Source organism: Mytilus galloprovincialis, chromosome 9, assembly GCF_965363235.1.
Source record: "Mytilus galloprovincialis chromosome 9, xbMytGall1.hap1.1, whole genome shotgun sequence".
Classification (NCBI taxonomy): domain Eukaryota; kingdom Metazoa; phylum Mollusca; class Bivalvia; order Mytilida; family Mytilidae; genus Mytilus; species Mytilus galloprovincialis.
Window position 1 is genome coordinate 12257442 of NC_134846.1, and position 22411 is coordinate 12279852.

Here is a 22411-nt window from a genome sequence, read left to right on the forward strand (position 1 = left end):
ACGCAATATGATTGAATGATTGTTGGTTGCTTAACGTCCAGTGGCAAATATTTCATGCATATTCAGGGCGAGAACAAGTTAACAATAAATACAATAGGTAGGTCTTGTTATAATAAAGGTATCCGGTCGTTCCGGCCCCAAACCGATTGGAAAATGAGGGTATATTGGATAGGGACAGAAATTTTGCCTTGCAACAGGCCACCTACGGACCCCTCAAAGAGTTGTTGCAAGGGTTCTTAACGTGCAAAGAGCGTGGCACTCTCTTTACACGAGGCATTTGTTACGAAAGAAATGGTATGGTAATTTTTTCAGATAATTTTCAAAATGAATATGTTACATTTAAAAATTTAAAAAAAATATAGATAGGGATATAACTGGATAATTCTTTTGTTCTTTTGTTCTTTTTGTTTTATGTTTTTACTGTTTTAGGTTTTCTTCTTCATTTTCAATACCTGTACTCCTATCTGTTAATATTATTTTTTATTTATAATTTTTTATAAATTTTTTGAACTTTTTTCTTTGATCTATTTTATAGAAAATGTCAAATATTTCCAACTATGATGCAGTTATAATTGCATATATATCTTACATGTATTATATGTTTTGCTTTTTCCAATCATATTGTGTTGTAAAATGATGCCCTTTATGGGTTCTTGATTAGATTAATTAGATTCTTATCTTATCTTATTATACATGTTATATTGTATGTATTTATGTCATGTATATGTTTTAATAGTTGGAAACAAGTTGCTTTCTTTTAAAAAAAAAAAGAAATGCAACCCAAATGCTTGTTTGGCATTAAATATAATTGTTTAATAAAGATGTGTTGTTTTATATCATTTTTGTGGTATAAGAATTAGAAACTGGCATTGATTGTTTACTTAATGTAACTACAGTTCAATGAATGTGGGTGATATGTTCTTGTTAAAGAATCATTGCCCGCGTCCAAGGAATAATTGTATCCTCTGTCCCGAAAGTCAATATGCTAAGTCACCCACTGGATTTTCCATTCTAAGGTCCTTTTTTTTTTTTTTTTTTTTTTTTTTTTTTTTTTTTTTTTTTTTTAGATAAGAGTTAGTTTTTAAGGCAAAAGATCAAATGCAAATGTGAAGAAATTAAATAAATTAATGATTATTTGTGTTTAAGAAATGCAATACGTGAACAATGTACACTGACGGTGAACCTGTAAAATTGCTTTTTTTATTGAAATTTGAAATATGTTCTTTGTAATTTGAACAATGGCTTGATATTAATCATTATCAAGATCCTTACACCTGCTCAGCAAGGTTTTTGTGTTGCTTAGGGTAGTAAGCATTAGCAATTTTAAGGTGTGTGCTTTGTGCTCTTAAAAGTTGAAGATGACCAACCTCTTTTGATAAAAAAAATAAAACCTTCAACTCGCTTTGAAGATATTTTCCGAATGTCCCTTTCTATATATTTTGATGTTTTCTATAATTTCAGATTGTGAGTCATGAAAAAGGCCAGCAAGTTTAATTGTGAATATATATAATATGAATTGCACTGTCATCCTCTTCACCTTGATGACCGAAACCAATTCATTTATAAAGGCACACCTTGTACTTATTAATAAACAAACAAAATTGAAAACAACAAAAAAACTAACATGGTGAAACCTGAAATTACCACTGAATACCCATCACCTCAATATTTATTTATTTGTTTAAAGGCCACATTTATGAACTGTTGTAAGGTGTTCCATTTTTTTTTTTTTTATCTGAACACGATTTTTTCATTAACTTTTAAAGGGTAAAGTTACACTACTGTCTTATGGTATGTATGTAAATTCTTTTAAACCAGGTGTATTCATAAGCACATGTCCCAAGTCAGAAGCATGTTATTGAGTGGTTGTCTTTCTTTTGGTTCAGTTCATATTTGCTTTTTGTTTCTGGTTTGAAGTTAAATTAGATTTGTTTTTTCCTGTTTCAATTGTTTTATAGTTTTATAGGGCCCTTTGTAGGATGCTGTCCAATGTGATCCAATCCTTTGTTATGAAGGCTGTATTATAACCTATAATTGCTCACTTTGACGACATTGTGTCTACCGCTTGATGGAAAGTTGTCTAATTGGTATTCCTACCACCTTTAAAACACATTTCCTCTGACATTTGACAAAATCATTAAAACAATCTAAAAATTAAAATGGAACTGTAGTTGCCTTGTAAGTTTTTTATATTGACCTATCCCTTTTCTCTCTTGATGGTCATTTATAGGCACTGTGAAGCCGGGTACTGATCAGTAAGATGGCTCAAAATCTCCTTACACTATTTTACATTTTCTTACTTGATATATCAAAGCCGAAAATTTATCCACTGATCGTCTTCAAGAAATAATAATTATTTATTTTAATTTGGACGAACATTCTAAAGAGCTTTAATTACTACAGGAACATATAGTTAGATAATCTGTTCCCTGATCCAGATAACTATATGTAATAGAAATACAATGTTTTTCTCTCTGTCTGCATATGAGGCAACGTTAGATATTGCTACCATTTATTGTAACAGAAAAATGACGTTTATTTGGAAACGCGCAAGTATAAATGCCGTGAGATTTCAATCCCATATGATTTTATAATTCAAATAGGAAATTAAATTTTACTTCATTAATTTGGGTTTTTTGTGGAATTATATTTCTGGATTTTTATATATTCAACTAGAATATGATTTAATTCAAGCGGTGGTACAAGAGACAATACAATGACTTATAATTATGATACTGAAGTCTTTTCTTTCTTTTTGATGGTCTTATAGATGTGCGTTCTATGTAATATGTGCATCATTTTGTTTTGTTGAAAGTAGGACATTTACAGTAAGCGGAGGAAGGAACACGCGAATGTAGTTCATGTCATCCCTACCATATTACGCTTGTTGCGACGTTTAATAATGTTAAAGGACAACCTTGAAAGACATTTTCATTAATTCGCATTTTTTATACATAACCTGTAATCTTAAGGTGGCTCGGGCGTATTCAAAGTTTCTATCAGAAGTGTCGTATTTTTGGTTATTTTATTCTTTAAAGAAAATGATTCAAATTGGTCAAAAAAAATAGGGGGTCACGGACCATTTAAGCTCAAAATTTTACTTTTAAACAGGTATGTAAAAGGGGCCATTTTTCAATGAAATGATAGGGGAAATAGAGTTGTTGACATATTTTTTTCGGAATATCAAAAAAACGTTCTATGACAATTGGTCCAAAACTGTTATATGAAAAGCTGGAATATAGCTTCAAAGAATGAGCCAATAAAAAACATAGGTCACCGATAAGGAAAAAAAAAATATTTTACCTTAAAACCCAAATTTTGGCGGGAAAATGGTGAATATGGGTGAACTGTCATTTTGACCCTTTAAAAAATACCGATAATAACGAAAATATTCTATTAGTTACATAACTACAATGATTTGACATTTCTAATCAATCAAAATATTAAAAAAAATTAAATCGAATTTACGACAAATACTTTTGTAATTCATGCCTGAAATTATGCGCAGTCGAATAGTCCCGAGCCACCTTAATACAATTTGGTGTACCAATTACAGCTTTTAAAGTTTTTATTGGTATAAGTTTCAAAGACGAAAAATAGTCTTCACGAAATTAACTCTCCGTTTTTGGCCGTAAAAGTTTTATTACAGCATGAAATTTTAACTTCGGCATTTACGCAAGACATTGAAAACCTAATGTTTTGAATTGAATATGTAGCTAAATTTATTTGATAATTTGAGTTTTTGAAGCTTACACTTAGTACAAAACCACCGAGTGATGACAGATGACGCAACGTTAGATATTGCTACCATGAAAAATAGCGTTTAGTAAATATTTGATAGGAAAATTTTCTTAGAAAGCTGAAATAAATATGTCAAATAATATATGAAAATGAAGATTGCTTCTTAAATTTTCACACTATGATACAGAGAGAATAAAAATATAATATTTATAGGCGTCGGCAGACACAGATTATCAGAAAATAAACGTTAACTTAGCGTTGTCCCATGTAACAAACTCGAAACACAATTCTCGAACAATTCGTTGAAATTTTGCATAAACGTTCTATGACGTGATATATTTCAGTATTGGTTAACATGGCTGTCTCCATTTAAAATTTGCATAGATATTTTGATTTAGTTTGGAAACTTGAAATATTTCAGTTAAAAAAAAATTTGACAGATAATTTATTAAATTGTAAGCACGATCGTTTTGTACTAAGTGTAAGCTTCAAAAACTCAAATTATCAAATAAATTTAGCTACATATTCAATTCAAAACATTAGGTTTTCAATGTCTTGCGTAAATGCCGAAGTTAAAATTTCATGCTTTAACAAAACTTTTACGGCCCAAAACAGAGAGTTAATTTCGTGAAGACTATTTTTCGTCTTTGAAACTTATACCAATAAAAACTTTAAAAGTTGTAATTGGTACACCAAATTGTATTAAGATTACAGGTTATGTATAAAAAATGCGAATTAATGAAAATGTTTTTCAAGGTTGTCCTTTAACATTATTTAACGTCGCAACAAGCGTAATATGGTAGGGATGACATGAACTACATTCGCGTGTTCCTTTCCTTCCTCCGCTTACTGTAAATGTCCTACTTTCAACAAAACAAAATGATGCACATATTACATAGAACGCACATCTATAAGACCATCAAAAAGAAAGAAAAGACTTCAGTATCATAATTATAAGTCATTGTATTGTCTCTTGTACCACCGCTTGAATTAAATCATATTCTAGTTGAATATATAAAAATCCAGAAATATAATTCCACAAAAAACCCAAATTAATGAAGTAAAATTTAATTTTCCATTTAAATTATAAAATCATATGGGATTAAAATCTCACGGCATTTATACTTGTATGTTATACTTTGCATTTACCCAACAAGGAATAAAGGAAAAAATAGATAGTGCGCGTTTCCAAATAAACGTCATTTTTCTGTTACAATAAATGGTAGCAATATCTGACGTTGCCTCATATGCAGACAGAGAGAAAAACATTGTATTTCTATTACATATAGTTATCTGGATCAGGGAACAGATTATCTAACTATATGTTCCTGTAGTAATTAAAGCTCTTTAGAATGTTCGTCAAAATTAAAATAAATAATTATTATTTCTTGAAGACAATCAGTGGATAAATTTTCGGCTTTGATATATCAAGTAAGAAAATGTAAAATAGTGTAAGGAGATTTTGAGCCATCTTACTGATCAGTACCCGGCTTCACAGTGCCTATAAATGACCATCAAGAGAGAAAAGGGATAGGTCAATATAAAAAACTTACAAGGCAACTACAGTTCCATTTTAATTTTTAGATTGTTTTAATGATTTTGTCAAATGTCAGAGGAAATGTGTTTTAAAGGTGGTAGGAATACCAATTAGACAACTTTCCATCAAGCGGTAGACACAATGTCGTCAAAGTGAGCAATTATAGGTTATAATACAGCCTTCATAACAAAGGATTGGATCACATTGGACAGCATCCTACAATGGGCCCTATAAAACTATAAAACAATTGAAACAGGAAAAAACAAATCTAATTTAACTTCAAACCAGAAACAAAAAGCAAATATGAACTGAACCAAAAGAAAGACAACCACTCAGTAACATGCTTCTGACTTGGGACATGTGCTTATGAATACACCTGGTTTAAAAGAATTTACATACATACCATAAGACAGTAGTGTAACTTTGCCCTTTAAAAGTTAATGAAAAAATCGTGTTCAGATAAAAAAAAAAAAAAACTAAACAAAAGAAACACCTTACAACAGTTCATAAATGTGGCCTTTAAACAAATAAATAAATATTGAGGTGATGGGTATTCAGTGGCAATTTCAGGTTTCACCATGTTAGTTTTTTTTTTGTTGTTTTCAATTTTGTTTGTTTTTTGCGTATGGTATCGTTAAAGACATTGCCAGTGGTCCAAAGTATTGATTGTCAAAGACATTTCTACTAAGTTAGCGAATGCTGCATTCGAATAGGAACTGCTCTATTCATACTCAGAAATTGGATTATTTTACATAGACATTAATTATCATTTACTATTTAAAATAGATATTCTACATTATAAGGTGTGGACATTAAGTTCGTAATGGAACTTGAATAACTTAGAAAAGTTTAATTTGTTTTTTTTTTAGAATCAGAAGGACTTAGATTGCCACATTTGAAATATGATGGGCACATCAACCTTTATAGACAGGCCTCTTCTATGTTGCCTAATCCTTGGAAATCTGAAAAAAATATTCTCATTACTTATTGCTTTCTCCTAAATAAGCTGACAACAATTTTAAATAGTTATGCTTCAAAATTCATCTCTTCTTCTTAGTCATGTTAGTATACGAATTTTTTAGAAGGTGAAGCTTTATCAGGCCCAGCTGCATATATTTTAGTCATTTCCGAATTCATCTTTATACGATGTGGACAAATTGCTACTGTCATATTCAATTTCAAATAAAAAGTAAAATCACAAGCATACTGAACTCCGAGAAAAGTTCAATCAGAAAGTCCCAAATCACATGGCAAAATCAAATGTCAAAACACATCAAACGAATGGACAACAACTGTCATATTCCTGACTTTGTACAGGCAAAAAGAATCTTGTTTAACAAAATTATGTTATGTGTGTGGAACGTCTAAAATCTACAATGATTGATATGTTCATTGTTGGCCACTTTTATTATTATTGGTTATTTAATGGCAGCCAGTTTTATTTTGTGAAGAAAGCTGGAGCGCCCATAGCGAACCATTGTCTGTCGGCACGAGTCGAACCAAGCTACACGTGCAGAGTTCGAAATTAGCAGTGAAGCAATAATTTTTACTAATAAAAGAAACTCACTTTTTTAAATTTTCGCTTGATATATATATTTTCTTTTATTATTCAAATTGAAGATACCAAGATGTTTTAAAAAGAATTGGAGAAAAACAGAAAGCCGTGTTCACATTTATTGAACGCCACTTTTATTATTATTGGCTATTTCATTGCAGCCGGCTTTATTTGGTGAAGAAAGCTGGAGCGTCCAAGGAGAACCATCGACCTTCGGCACGGTAAATTGTCAACCCTAATCAGTTAAGATTGGAGTCGAACCAAGCTACCACGTGTGGAGTTCGAACTCTGAAATAAACATTGAAGAAGTAATTTTTGCTAATAAAAGATATTAGTTTCTCACGTTTTCCAGTTTGTTTTTTTATATAGTTTGGTTTTCTATATATCACTAAAAAAAATCATACAACACAACAGTCATCACCAATTGTACTGAAATTTTTATTTAGGCAAAACATAATCTGAATTAATTCTAAAGAACATCATACATATGAATGTATATATTTGTATTTGTACAACAAACAGAGTTATTATTTGATATCTTTCTCATATTAATATGTTTGAAATGAATTCATTGGTCTTTTCCGCTTCTTCCTACGCATGCTACAAAAGAAAAAGAAAAATGAATTTTGATAATTGAAAATATCTTCCATGGTCATTTATAATTAGTAAGTTGATCTTTGATTCTTAAACTATGAGCAACAAGAATGTGTCCATAGTACACGAATGCCCCATCCGCACTATCATTTTCTATGTTCATTGAACCGTACAAATGGGGTAAAAACTCTAATTTGGCATTAAAATTATAAGGATCATATCATAAGGAACATGTGTACTAAGTTTCATGTTGATTGGACTTCAACTTCATCAAAAAACAAAAAACCTTAACCTAAAGCAGGACAGACGGACGAACGGACGGACGAACGAACAGACGAACGTACGCACAGACCAGAAAACACAAAGCCCATAAAAACGTGAAGTTGAAATCTCTATCACAAATTTATCAGACCTCTTATAATCATTTATCAACCACTTTAAACAAGCCAATACACATTATTAAAATAAGAGAAACATCTTTTTGGTATTTCAATCTTATATTTAGTGCCAATGAGACAACTCTCAATCCAAGTCACAATTTATAAAAGTAAACCATTACAGGTCAAGGTACGGTCTTCAATACAATGTTTGCGATGAAGAATCAAGAGAAACCAATTTCACTTGTGAATCATATCGGATTCATCAATCATCGAGTGCTGTCACGACATTTGATGACGTTGCTGCACAACATGCTGCAAAAAGAAATTATACTGCGTAGAAAAAGATGTATTCCTTGTGTTTTATTCTTAATCGTCATTAAAACGTGCACTGTAATAAAAATATAAATTAATCAAGGACTTATTCGAATGAATTTTAGTGTGTCGGTAAAGGTAGTACAATTATATCTTTGGTTAGCTTGCTTGCTAGCTGAACCATGAAATCTTTATTAGCCAAATCACACCTTCCTTTGGGTTTAATCATTTAGTTTAAGTATGTTTAAGTCAAACCGTTATTTTGTTAGTTGTGTATATCTTTCTCCGATTGGTCTTTGGTAAAAGGCTTTCTCATTGACAAATCATACCTCAGCTTCAACTATCTCATTGACAGCTGGGCATTTGCATAATGATAACAAGATATAACAAGCCAATAATTGCTTTAGATCAAAAATGATAAATCAATTATGTTATGAAGTATAAAAAGTACCAGTTTCCGTGTATTGAGAACAAAACACATATATATTTTTATTTTGTGGGTTTACTAATTTCTGCATACAAGCCTATAGAAAATGTATCCTTTGTTGGAATTTGAATTCGTTGTTCTCCGTTACTTACATAATTGTTTTCAAGCCAATTATCATGAATCTCAGTATAATGGACGTACATCACTCTATCATAGTACACAACATTGCACACTGGGTTAGTAACGTAATACAAAATTGTATCGGCTACTCACCTCCGTTCATTATTTTTCAAACATGAACAATTCGATTTGTAAATAGTATGTACAACAACACAGAAAGTGGCAAAAAGAATAACCATCAGAGGAACGAACCAAGCCATGTTCGGAGAATATCGGAAGAATGTTAAGTACTGGATACCATCCCCTGAAGTAATGGGTGCCACATAAGTCGTTGGAAATACAACATAAACCAATGTTTGATCCTCCCTGCCTCCTGGATCAACACCATATATGGTAAGATTCAATGTAGAACCCTCAGTATACTGGGTCAAACTTTCGCTGACAAATATCGAACCATTTTGGGCTACATCGAACAAACCGTAGTTGAAATCTTCGAGTGCAATATGGTAAAGGACATTTCCTGAAATGAAAGGGGAAATGTAAAATATAAAATTTGTATGTAGTAAGTACAAATGATGTTTGCGTATCCAGGAATTTACTGTGCAGGGGTATAGCTGAAAAAGCTTTTCAAAATACAATGTTAATCTATTTCACACACCTCTTTTGTTATATGTGGAGCTAGATCTGTTTACACTCTCGCTTCACTTATCACCCCCTCCGGTTTTATTTAGGCTGGTTTTGCTCATGCTCAGTCTTTAGTTTTCTATGTTGTGTTCCGTATGATTTTGTTTTAGCCATTACACTGTCAGTTTATTTCCGACTTGTGTGCTTAAATGTCACTTTCGGTGTCCTTCACCTCTTTTGTCAATTCTTACCTTGGTTATCGTCTCACTTATTTTGGCATTATTCTTAAAAAAAAACATTCAAAGATGCAATAGGAAATAGTGCTGGCATTTAGCCTCTAAATCAGTTTCGATTCTGTTTTCCAAGCCGAAACAACAAACTGTATCAACAAAAACACAAAAAACGAAAATTAAAACACAAAAAAAACCCTCACAAAATCTTCTGAATGAAAGACTTACCATAGTTTCCAATATCATTATCAACTGCATGTACTTGTCCGACAAATGACCCAACACTTGAAGTTACTGGTATGTAAAACGTGTATTCACTATTTACAAACACGGGCGAATTATCATTATCGTCCATTATTGTAATATTAACGTACGCCATATCTGTATATTCATCATCAGTTATAGAAACCTTACAGTTTATCTGAGATGCTGTGCCGACCATGTCTAGATCATAGTCTACCGAAAACGACAGGAGACCTGAGGACGAATTAATGTCCAATCGGCCCGTGTCAGCACCACAGTCAAGGGAAAATTTAACAGTGTCACCATCTACGTCTGTATACTGGTAATATGGATTCTGAATAATAGTTCCTCCCTAAATAAATATTATTAAAAAACCAATCAGCAGGAATGTAAGTTCTGGAACGAGTTTTGCATAATAAAAAATATGTTTTGTACTTTTGTGATAACGTTATAATCTATAAACAATATTCCGTAATCCATTGCTTTAACCACGTTGAAAATGGTTGAAAAATTCTCAAAGACGATCATACATTTACTAAATGTATCGTCTATGGTCATGTTTTTGTGTTAGAGGACGATAAGATTTCGCGATAGTATTTATGAGAGAAAAAAAATTGAACATCCTAATGGAAGAGGAGACTTTATCATGTCACTTTTAAAAGGACATAACTAAGTAAGTAAATTTAATAGAGAAACTACTATATGTACATTGTTCATTTGAGCTATAATACAACATAATAAGAACAGGATAAATAAAACACAGCAAGTATAATCAAAAACAAAACACAAATATGAACATAAAACCATGTAGCATAATAATAAGAAAATCATACAACAGATCATAAATAAATCATTAAAAACATCAAAAGTATTGTAAATTAATTATCATGGAACTTACACTATTTTCTGAAGTTGTAAGTGAGTAATACTTCTTTGTAAACACGGGAGCCTCGTTTACATTCTGTATATTCAATGTTATATTCGTAGTGTCTTCCAACAGAGAATCCGAGCCGGTTACTACCAGTAAAAAGGACTTGAATGGAATCGTTTCGTAATCAATATCAACTAAAGATGTTATTAATCCAGCTGAAAAAGAACAATCTGAAGTATTATTTAAGGGACTCAATAAACTTTAAAATTAACAAGGGAATATATATATATATTTGCCTCGCCAATAATACAGAGTTGGTTTTAATTTTTTGTCATTTCGGATTTATCATCTCTCCAACGTTTGAATTAGCATTATGTTTATGAATTTTAAATGTATTGGTCCCGGGCATCACAGAAAATACATAAATTGTCGAAGTGCAACATCTTCTAGTGCAGTTAAATACCATATTGATTTGGTAAAGTGTCAGATGAATAATTAGCCTCTTAAAACTCATTTGCCGTGCTCACACGACAAGAAGCTTTATATCGTGATTTGCTACAGATATGTCTTACAGTATCAATATACTGAAAACCTGATAAATGGTTCATATGTTCCATTCATTATAATATACTTTTCTATACAATATAATGGAATTTTATGCGACTGTCTTACAAATGAGAGGTTTAGCTAGCTAGCTATAAAACCAGCTTGAATCCACCATTTTCAACATTAGAAAGGATTGGAGATAGAAATATCACACTAGGATATCTTACTTGATTTGTCGACGCCGAAATAAACAGCGCCATCTGGCGGAGAATAAACTACAGAAAACGTATGAACATCAGACAAGTCTTCATCTGTAATTGTTGGTTGGAATACGGACGATCCAGAATTTATATTTTCTAAAACAGTTAATGTCTGCACAGGAACTTGGAAATGTGGCGGGGAATTAACATCTACAAACAGACAAAACAAGATAAGGTAATACAACACAAAAATGGATACTAAACGATCCATGTAGTTATAATAAATGAAGATGTGTCTTCACTGAAAAGACTTTGTAAGCGTTCATAGATTTTGGTCAGTTATAATTGAAATCTTATAAAACAAATTATTCTCGAGGAAGGCTGTCTTTTAGAAGAAAAAAACGACTCTATGTAAATATTCATTTAGTACTTTCATATGCTCAATATTTTTACTTAATATATGTGTCAAAATGTGCAATTTTTGTCATTTATGGGAAAAAATACAAGTTAGTCTTTTTTTGGCCGTACAGTAAAGGAGCAAATTCTTCATTTTTACGAATGTGACCTACCGAATTAGAGTATCTACCGAATTAGAGTATTTACCGGGTTTGTAACAACATGAGTAACACGACAGGTGCCATATATGGAGCAGGATCTGCTTACCCTTCCGGAGCACCTGAGATCACCCCAAGTTTTTGGTTGGGTTCGTGTTGCTTAGTCTTTGGTTTTCTATGATGTGTCTTGTGTCCTATTATATGTCTATTTGTCTTTTTGTTTTTTTAACCATGACGTTGTTATTTTATTTTTGATCTAGAAATTTGACTGACCCTCTGGTCTCTTTCGCCCCTCTTTTCTATTTCATATTCGACACATTTTACACTCTGCACGTACATAACAATAACCTATATTAATTATCATTATTGTGTAGTATTTTAATTTTATAGCCAAAAATGCCATTATCACAGCGATATTACATTGTCATATAAGAGAGAGGTTAGGCTAGCCATACCACCAGGTTCAATGCACCATTTTTGCTTTAAATGTCCTATACCAAGTCAGAAATATGGCAGTTGTTTTGTTTATGTGTTTGTTGGCGCTTGTTTTTGTGGCACTTCAGTATTTCTGTTGTTCCGTTGTTTTCATCTTATAGAAGAGGGACGAAAGATACCAGAGGGATAGTTCTTCGTAAATTCATGCAAATTTGCTACTTTGCGTAAACTTGATGTGTTTCCTTCGGTTTAAGTTTGTGACCAGGATTCGTTTTCTCTCTATCGATTTATTACTTTTGAACCGTGGTACTCTGTTGTTGCCTTTCTGTATCTATGGAGATGATTGATCAATGTACAAGTGATTTGAATTGAATTTATCGATAAACTTTCCAGCAATACGAAATTGACAATGATCAAGAAACTTACCTGTAATACGAACTGATAAAGATCGTGCAGCCACCATATTTCGCCCATCCGATACACTGATGTACAAATCATAGCCGGGTTCCTGTTCAGTCTGTATAGAGCGAGTAAGAGATATAGCTCCAGCTGAAATATTAGTTATTTAATCCAAAGAATTTGATGAAAATAATAATCATATCAATTTGTGTATTTGTGGTAGTCAGAGGGAGTCGATGAGAATTTCAATTATTAAGGTAATTTTGACTACCAAAATATCATAGTGTGTATCATTAATAGATTAGTAGACATAAACTGATAACATGGTTAAGGTTTTTTTTTCATTTAAAGACACCAAGGAGAAAAAGTACTCACCCTTATCCCAGAGTATACGTATAACGACCCTTACATACATTGGGTTTGGTATGGGATCGTGGTGCTCAAGATCTATGTATTTTCTATACATGTATAACTTTTCTTTGTGTTTTGACCGTTTTTCTTTTTTTGCAATAGTGCCATTTTCTCTTTGAATTTCCATTATCCCTTTGGCATCTCCCGCCTCTTGTTTTAAGTCGTTGGATACAAGTTTTCGTGCATTTCGTGTTAACAGTGGAATCACTAGTTCAGATGTTCAGTGAATTAATAATTTTCTATAGAAATGTATACATACTTTTGCTAAACCACGAAACTAAAATTTCACGATAATGTATGCATTATTGTCATTTTGTTTATTTTCTTTGGTTACATCTTCTAACATCAGACTCGGACTTCTTTTGAACTGAATTTTAATGTGCGTATTGTTATACGTTTACTTTTCTGCATTGGCTAGATGTATAGGGGGAGGGTTGAGATCTCATAAACATGTTTAACCCCGCCGCATTTTTGCGCCTGTCCCAAGTCAGGCCTTTGTTAGTCTTGTATTATTTTTAATTTAAGTTTCTCGTGTACAATTTAGAGTTTAGTATGGCGTTCATTATCACTGAACTAGTATATATATATTTGTTTAGGGGCCAGCTGAAGGACGCTCCTGGGTGAGAAAATTTCTCACTGCATTGAAGACCTGTTGGTGACCTTCTGCTGTTGTCTGCTCTATGGTCGGGTTGTTGTCTCGTTGACACATTTCCCATTTCCATTCTCAATTTTATTTCATCAACCCACAAAAAATAGTAACCACGAAAATTAATGAATCAACAGTATTTGGATTTATTTGGAATCTTATCAGTACACTATGAGGAGAAACTAATTGTTTTGCCTTTAAAGCGGGAGGTTAAGCTAGAAATTAAACCAGGTTTTACCCACAATTTTTTTCTTAAAATGTCCTGTACCTAGTCCGACATATGGCAGTTGTTATCAAATAGATTCTATGTATGTTGGTGTTTGTTTTTGTTGCACTTCAGTTTTTATGTTGATCTGTTGTTTCCCCCTCATAGCTGATGATTTGTTTTCCTCGCTTTAATTTGTAACCCGGATTTGTTTTCCATCAATTGATTTATGAATATTTTGAACAGCGCTATACTACTGCTGCCATTACTTTTTTTTTTCATTTTCTAATGTTTCAAAAATTCTATCACTGTGGAAGGATCAATATATATTTTCCTGTTGCCTAATTATACGGATCTAAAACAACTATATAAAAGTTCTAAGTCTGTGTTATCCTCGGAGTTCAGTAATTTTGTGATTTTAGTTTTTTACTTACTGTTTTGATTGATTATAAATGGCGCATTCGAAGTGTTAGATGACAAAGAATATTGTACGTTGTCACTCTCTGGATCTACACTTTGTACAGTGTAAATGATCTGACCAGCAGCTGATGTCCGTGACAAAACACTTGTTTTATCTAAAGGAAAAACCTTATATTATCAATCTAAAGGAAAAACCTTATATTAATCAAGATTGCAAACTTTTCATTGTTTTAATCAATTACTCATTTTGCATGAAAAAAAAACCAAACCAAATCGAGTGATTTCTGTTCACTCAAAGATAAACCTTATTTATCTTTTTATTGTGTTCAAATTATTATAATTTTCTGCATTTATGTTTAGTCTGTCGATTGTTTCATGAATCTGTCGCATTCTTCTATTTACTATGTAATTTTGTTTTCGACTTCTGTTCTTTACAGAAGCCAGTTTTCTCAAGTGTGTACCATTTTGTTTATTCACTCTTATATATTTAACTAATTTTGTCATTCATTTAATATATCTGATGGTTTCTGTATTCTTTAATTTTTTATGCCACTTTTCTTTATACTCTATACTTGTAGCCCATTGTTCTCTCTTCTTTTTTATCTAAGCACTTCATTATTCTCTTTTCGTTTTGTTTTAGGTCCATTTTGTTCTATTCTTAACATTTTCGTCAATTGTGTTTTATTTTGCAAACCCTCCTACACACTCTCATATCTGTTAGCTCAAATATTTGATATAGACTTTTATTGTATTTAGAAAATTATTCGTGACAGATAATTGTCAATAAGAGTTAACCCGCCAAAAAGACTTAAGAACTGATTAAGATGTTATTTTGTGCAGATTATATAGTTGCATGATACCTTAACACCGAATACTCATTCACAGTTACCATACTATTACCTTGAAGATTGGGGAAGTATGGAGGCATATTTCGAAGAATGTAAACGTAAAACTCTGCAGAATCATTGTTTCGCTGGTCAGCACATTCTATATTTAAAGTATATTGTCTTTTAGTGTCATACACGAACCCTTGATTACCTCGAACCCATATTTCGGTTTCTGTAAATAGATATTTTATTTTGTTGAGAAATCAGAGAAATCAGAGAAATTTCATTTCAAACTCATATTCTTTCACCTCTATTTTACATGATCCATTAAGACGCCTGCATAATAAAATCGAAAAAAATCAATTTGGAAAACTTTTTGATTTATGCGTACAAAATAAAGGAAAATAATGAAAGATAACAACCAACGTCAATATTGAATTAAAGGTTCTGTCCTTATTCAGAATGACAAAACCACGGAGTTTTCGCATGTTATGAAAGTTCGTTCGATGAAATATCATCTAATAACTAAACCTTGTTTTCCTGTCTATAATTTAAACCAGTTCACATACAAGTATGCATAAAAAGTACAGCTCTATAACAATCTTTTAAATTTATATACACCTTCTTTTTGCCCAATGTAATATGATAATGACTTGAAAGAATTCACAAGTTAGTACCGTCATCTTGCATTTTAAAAAGAAACTAAGGTTTCAACTTCCGCGGTCAATTTTGACTTTGAAGGTTTTCTTTAATCTTTTCTGACCACGATGCTCTCCACCTGTTTCGATTCTAATACATCATTGTCTTTCAAATATTCGGCTTTGAGCGTACCCGTTGAAGGTTAATTCAGAAAAGTGCTACGCATGCATGATTTCATTAAGTGTTTATTTTTTTATAAATTAAAAGTATAAGCGAGTATTTATTCCAAATGTTTTAAGTATAACTACACAAAGCGCTTAATTAAAGCATATATGTGAAGAAGACATATATTTCAAACTACTTTAAATTTACCAAATTGCGCTGATGTGGTTTGGAGGTAGAATATAGAAGTTGCTGGTGTAATAACACATGTAACTGTATCATTGGTCGGATCTGTCACCGATATGGTATACACCAAACTTTCTGAAGTTATACTTTCCGGTATGTCTGCACTCATTGGTAGGTTAACAATTGTTGGTGGCTGTAACAAACAACAGAGAAGCAACAATAAATTAAATGTGATTATAGAATTGGGATTTGTTTAGACAAATTTAGCTTCAAAACCATTTAATATGTTCTATTAAAAAAACGATATTTTCCTTTATTGTTATGTTTGTCCGATTATTCAATTTCCAAATTATAGGAGTTCAATTAAGACTAACTATAATGTTATACTTTACACAACTTATAAACAATTTTATTGCGTAATAAACATATTATATGAAATGAAATTATTTGGTTCATTTTCATTAGATACAAGGAAGGCAAATAGCATTAAAATTAACAATGTGCGATGAATTATTATATTTGTCACCGGAGAATAACCTTTTACGTCCTTTTGATTAATACACGAGTTGTATCCAGAATGGCTTCACTGAAATATGTTGACACAAATTTGCAACATCTAGTGGTAATGATAGCCTTCACAAACCTTTGTGTGCTTCCTTGTTAAATATTTGTTTGTTTTTGTTCTAATTGATATTGTGACACAGCTCTTATGTGCTGACATGAATTATCATTGATATAGCCATATTTATAAATTAACTTTTGAAATTTTGAAATATTAAGGTTTTTCTTCCTAAGAATAGATTTCCTTGGCTGTATTTGGCGTCAATGTTCTTCAACTTTGTACTTTATTTGGCCTATTTAACTTTTTTTGATTCGAGCCTCACTGATGAGACTTTTGTGGACGAAACGCGAGTCTGGCGTGCTACAAAATTTAATCCTGGTATCTATGATGAGTTTATTTGCATCTGATGCCGTCTGTCAACAGAATATATTGAAGAGTTACTTTATCATAGACTAATCTTAACTCAATCATGTAATATTTTATCAAAATTTAGTTGCCATTTTTGAATTACCTCGTTTCGAATGATTGCAACTGTCAAGACGTCTGAGACAGTTCTCCTGTGATCAGCACAATCAATATTTAAGGTATATGAAGGAGTGACATCATATTCCAAAACTGTCCCTCCAACTAGGAAAACTCCGTAATCAACTGTAAGAAGGGGAACTAATTACTTGATAATGAAACCATTTATTTTACACTTATTTAAATCAAAATTATTTGCATATAACGAATCGATAGATTATAAAATTTTGTAGTTAAATGAGACTGCAGATAAATAATAGACAGCATTGCAATTTTCATAAAAGTCCCCTTCCAGCCAGAGGAAACTCTTTAAGGAATGACTGTAATATTTTTTTCTGTCTATGAAGAAATAACATAACAAATGTGGTGCACACTAAAAATTAACCCACGTAGCGTTTATATCCTGGTACCTTTGATAACTATTTACATCACTGGGTCGATGCCACTGCTGGTGGACGTTTCGTCCCCGAGGGTATCACCAGCCCAGTAGTGAACATTTCGGTGTTGACGTGAATATCAATAATGTGGTCATTTTTATAAATTTCCTGTTTACAAAACTTTGAATTTTTCGAAAAACTAAGGATTTTCTTATCTCAGGCATAGATTTCCTTAGCCGTATTTGGCACAACTTTTTGGAATTTTGGATCCTCAATACTCTTCAACTTTGTACTTGTTTGGCTTTATAAAGTTTTGATATGAGCGTCACTGATGAGTCTTATGTAGACGAAACGCGCGTCTGGCGTACTAAATTATAATCCTGGTACCTTTGATAAGGGAGGACATCAAAAGTTCAATGTAGGATAAAAAACTTAATTCACATAGTTTTTTAGCTGACCCCCCTACCCCCCTTCTTAACTTAATTTGGGAAAAATTGATTTACCTATATGGATATATGTAAAATCGATTTTAGATTAACAAAACTTGCAGCAATGTTGACCCCCCACCCCCAAACTATTCGATTTAAGTTTTTTATCCTACATCGATCTTTTGATGTCATCCCTAACTATGTACAGTTATTTCTTATAGTTTAATTCTAAATTCCATTGTAAACCTGCGTAAATCATAAAAAAAAGTTCATGACGTCACTTGGCAAAATTGTGACTATGATTTGATAAACAAAACGACGTCAGAAAATCAGAAGACGCGTTACATCCAAAATTGAATTATTAAGTACAAACCTAAAGCTGGTGGTAATTTACTAAGTTCAAATAACGCATTGTTTGGGTTAAATGCGCAAGTCACAATATCAGCTGTATTAACATCTGTAACGTTCAAAGAATGCACTAATGTTCTAGTGTTGAGGTCTTCTGATATACTTTCGGTTGTTGGTAAACTGTTTATGACTGGTGGCTGCAATTATAAGGTATTTCAGCTAATCTTTAACATTTACATGTTTTAAGGTTTTTTTTGACATGTAATTTCGTTTCAAGTTTAAAATATATTTGATAAAATCACCACTGTACTTTCTGTTGTCGTTAACAATCAATTCGATAGGCAACATTTATGCGATTGGTTATATGTATATTTTTTATCTTCGTGATAGCTTTAAAGGAAAACTGCACATGCTCGGATTAATTGAAAAAAAAACAATATGTTTCACTTTTATTAAGATGTTCGGTTATCCTTAAAATAAAGTTATACAGTTTTAATGCAGGTCGCTTCTAATATTGTCCTGTAAAATATTGCCTGACTTTAGACCAAAAAGATAAAATTAACAAAATTTATTAACCGAAAGCAAGTTTTGTACCAAAATGAAGAATTCCAATGAATTTTTGTAACCAGAACATTCATGAGAACGTGCCGATATACATTAAGTCCCAATATGCCTAAGAATTAGGCAGTGGTGAAAATATGACTAACAAAAACCCATTCAACTTAACATTAAATATGTTTAAAAAGTAGTAATGGTGCACGAATATAACATTCGTTTCCTTTTTCATGTTCTGGTAATTCAAGGTATAATTTGGTTAAAATGCACTAGACATTATCAATTAAGGGAAGCTAACTCATTAATTTGTTATAAATCTCAACGAAATAAAAAGTTGTCTTGATATTTCTCGAATAACCAGACACGCAGAAATGAAAGATCTACCATTTCGTATTCGGGATGAAGGTAATTTCAATAAAGGATGTTATTGTTGGTCGGCTCGTTTCGGCCATGTTTTGATTTTTTTCGAAATTGTACAATTCTTACAAAGACTGGCCCTTACTGTTGTACTTAATGTTTTTGTATTTGTCGTATTTAGAAGACTCAATATGAAATATTTACCGTGTTTCGTATCAGATTGACTGTAAAACTGTCCGTATCACTTCGCCTAACATCATTACACCGCACTGATAAAATGTACAACGAAGTTGTATCATAATCTAGAGTTGTCCCGCCTGTCAGATAGATTCCATATCCTGGATTAATAAAAGATAGAAAACATAGGAAAGATATTGGTACTATTGGGGATACTCTTTTCTATTATTTGACATATTGTATGTATGAAACATAAACTAAAACAGTTACTATCTTTTAGAATCTTAAAATGTGTTTTCCCAATTTACTTTTTTTTAAAGTTAGCAAAGAGGACCGAAAGATACCAGAGGGACAGTCAAACTCATAGATTGAAAATAAACTGACAACGCCATGGCTAAAAATAAAAAGACAAACAGACAAATAATAGTACAAAAGACACAACATAGAAAACTAAAGACTAGGTAACACGAACCCCACCAAAAACTGGGGGTGATCTCATGTGCTCCGGAAGGGTTAGCAATATATGAACACGATGAAAATGTTTTCATACACAAAAATATGAATACAAATCAGTTTAATTTAAACTGACAATTTACAGTTATTTTGATCTGAGCGTCACTGATGAGTCTTATGTAGACAAAATGCGCGTCTGGCGTATAAAATTATAATTCTGGTACCTTTGATAACTAATCATACAACAAAAGAAAAGAAAATTTGGAATAATAATCTAAAATAAAAGCGAAACATCTGTTTTTGAAAATAATAATTATTAATCATATACAAATCTGACTCCTCAACACCCTTCTTACAACAACAACAACAACAACAACAACAACAACAACAACAACAAAAACCTATAAAATCCGATAAGGTCAATGATTATATTGGTTAATAACGGATGAAAATATCATATAATTGTTCTTCATTTAAACAGCTCTGCTTAAATTAATGTAGTTTCCCAATACGCAAGCAATATCTCTCAAAGAGAGAGTCAGACGACTAACCCAAACAGACATTCTGCCAAATCATTGTAATGCCTAATTTGGTAACTGACATGGCTATTTGTATATAATTTAATTTTGGATGTAACGCGTCTTCTGATTGTGTTAAATATTTCAAATAACACAAAATACAAAGTAATTAATCTGGTATGTACATACGCAAACTTGGAATGAATCTCTAACGGAATGTTAAAATGCACGAACAAAACGCATCGATATTATAAAAACAAGAAGTAATTGTAACAGGATGCTGTTACGAAGTCTCCCAAACAAAGCTCCCATAACTCGCCATTCATATGGTCCCATATTCATTTGATTTGATTTTTTGTCCCATACAAGTATATATATGGCTTAGGTATGGGGATCTCCACTATTTACAAGTATTCAAACAGGAGGGGGTGGTGGTGACCCCAAGGTTCTTTACCTACATTTCATTTGATTTGTTTTATTGTCCCATACAAGAATATATATGGTTTAGGGGTGGTGATGTTGACCGTTTCCAAGTTTTCAAATAAGAGGGGGTGGGGTGACCCTATAGGGACTTCCCTGTTATTTTATTTCATTTGTTTTATTGTCCTCTACAAGAATATATATGGTTTAGGGGTGGGGATCTGGACCGTTTACAAGATAATAGCACATTCTCAAATCGAATGGGGTGGGGGTGACCCCAAGGAACTTCCATTTAATTTCATTTGATTACTTTTATTGTTCCATACAAGAATATAGGGGTGGGGATGTTGATCGTTTACAAGTTTTCAAACAAGAGGGGGTGGGGTGATCCCCTAGGGACTTCCCGTTTATATCATTTGATTTGTTTTATCGTCCCATTCAAGAATATATATGGTTTAGGGGTGGGGATCTGGACCGTTTACAAGATAAAAGCATATTCTCAAATTGACCCCCTATATTTCATGTGATTTGTTTTATTGTCTTATAATCATTTCTGAAGACTGCATGTATCTATCACTTACAGTTTTCAAGTTATATTCATTAGAAAATAAAATCCCATAGGGTTCTATAGTAAACCCCTCCCTCCTTTCTACCCCCCAAAATACCCCTTAAACAACCCCAATGCACAAACGAAAGATTGATGGCTCACCTAGACATATTAGTCTACCATTCTATGAAACCCTCAGTAAATCTGACAAGCGGTTTTGGAGAAACGCTGCGGACAAGTTTATTTTTTAAAGAAGAAGAAGAAGAAGAAGAAGAAGAAGAAGGAGAAGAAGAAGAAGAAGAAGAAGAAGAAGAAGAAGAAGAAGAAGAAGAAGAAGAAGAAGAAGAAGAAGAAGAAGAAGAAGAAGAAGAAGAAGAAGAAGAAGAAGAAGAGGAACTGAGCAAAAACAATAAGTCTCCAAACTTTGTTTGGGAGACTACAAAAACAAAAAAGCGAAAACTAAAGCAGGTTAATACATACCAGTATTTGAAGGAGGAATAAGAGATACATCATATATAGTACTGATTGGATTCAGTGTATCTGAACAGGTTACTACAAACCAGTATTTGAAGGCGGAATAAGCGATACATCATATATAGTACTGGTTGGATTCAGTGTACATAAGCAGGTTAATACATAACAGTATTTTAAGGAGGAATAAGAGATACATCATATATAGTACTGATTGGATTCAGTGTACCTGAGCAGGTTAATACATACCAGTATTTGAAGGAAGAATAAGCGATACATCATATATAGTACTGGTTGGATTCAGTGTACATGAGCAGGCTAATACATACCAGTATTTGAAGGAGGAATAAGAGATACATCGTATATAGTACTGGTTGGATTCAGTGTACATGAGCAGGTTAATACATACCAG

The 22411-nt window shown here is 32.2% G+C and overlaps 1 protein-coding gene across 1 annotated transcript; it reads right to left on the reverse strand.

The window, feature by feature from the left end:
- Positions 1 to 7306: 7306 nt before the first annotated feature.
- Positions 7307 to 22061, reverse strand: LOC143046632 (cadherin EGF LAG seven-pass G-type receptor 3-like). The gene is made up of 13 exons (XM_076219762.1): positions 22009 to 22061; positions 19618 to 19751; positions 18527 to 18698; positions 17338 to 17474; positions 16289 to 16457; positions 15351 to 15509; positions 14465 to 14605; positions 12796 to 12918; positions 11408 to 11590; positions 10662 to 10849; positions 9749 to 10115; positions 8820 to 9186; positions 7307 to 7433 (listed from the first exon to the last, which is right to left on the reverse strand). The coding sequence occupies exons 5-13, from the start codon at positions 16431 to 16433 to the stop codon at positions 7382 to 7384; spliced, it is 1725 nt and encodes a 574-aa protein (XP_076075877.1). The 5' UTR covers positions 16434 to 16457; positions 17338 to 17474; positions 18527 to 18698; positions 19618 to 19751; positions 22009 to 22061; the 3' UTR covers positions 7307 to 7381.
- Between the last annotated feature and the right edge of the window lie 350 nt (positions 22062 to 22411).

Excerpts from the sequence above, each read along its gene's own strand:
- LOC143046632 (XM_076219762.1), bottom strand. The coding sequence starts at position 16,433 with ATGAGTGCAGACATACCGGAAAGTATAACTTCAGAAAGTTTGGTGTAT. Across the intron at positions 15,510-16,288 it reads AACCACATCAGCGCAATTTG|AAACCGAAATATGGGTTCGA; the intron begins GTAAATTTAAAG and ends ATCTATTTACAG. Across the intron at positions 7,434-8,819 it reads TTGAAAAATAATGAACGGAG|CATGCGTAGGAAGAAGCGGA; the intron begins GTGAGTAGCCGA and ends TTTCTTTTGTAG.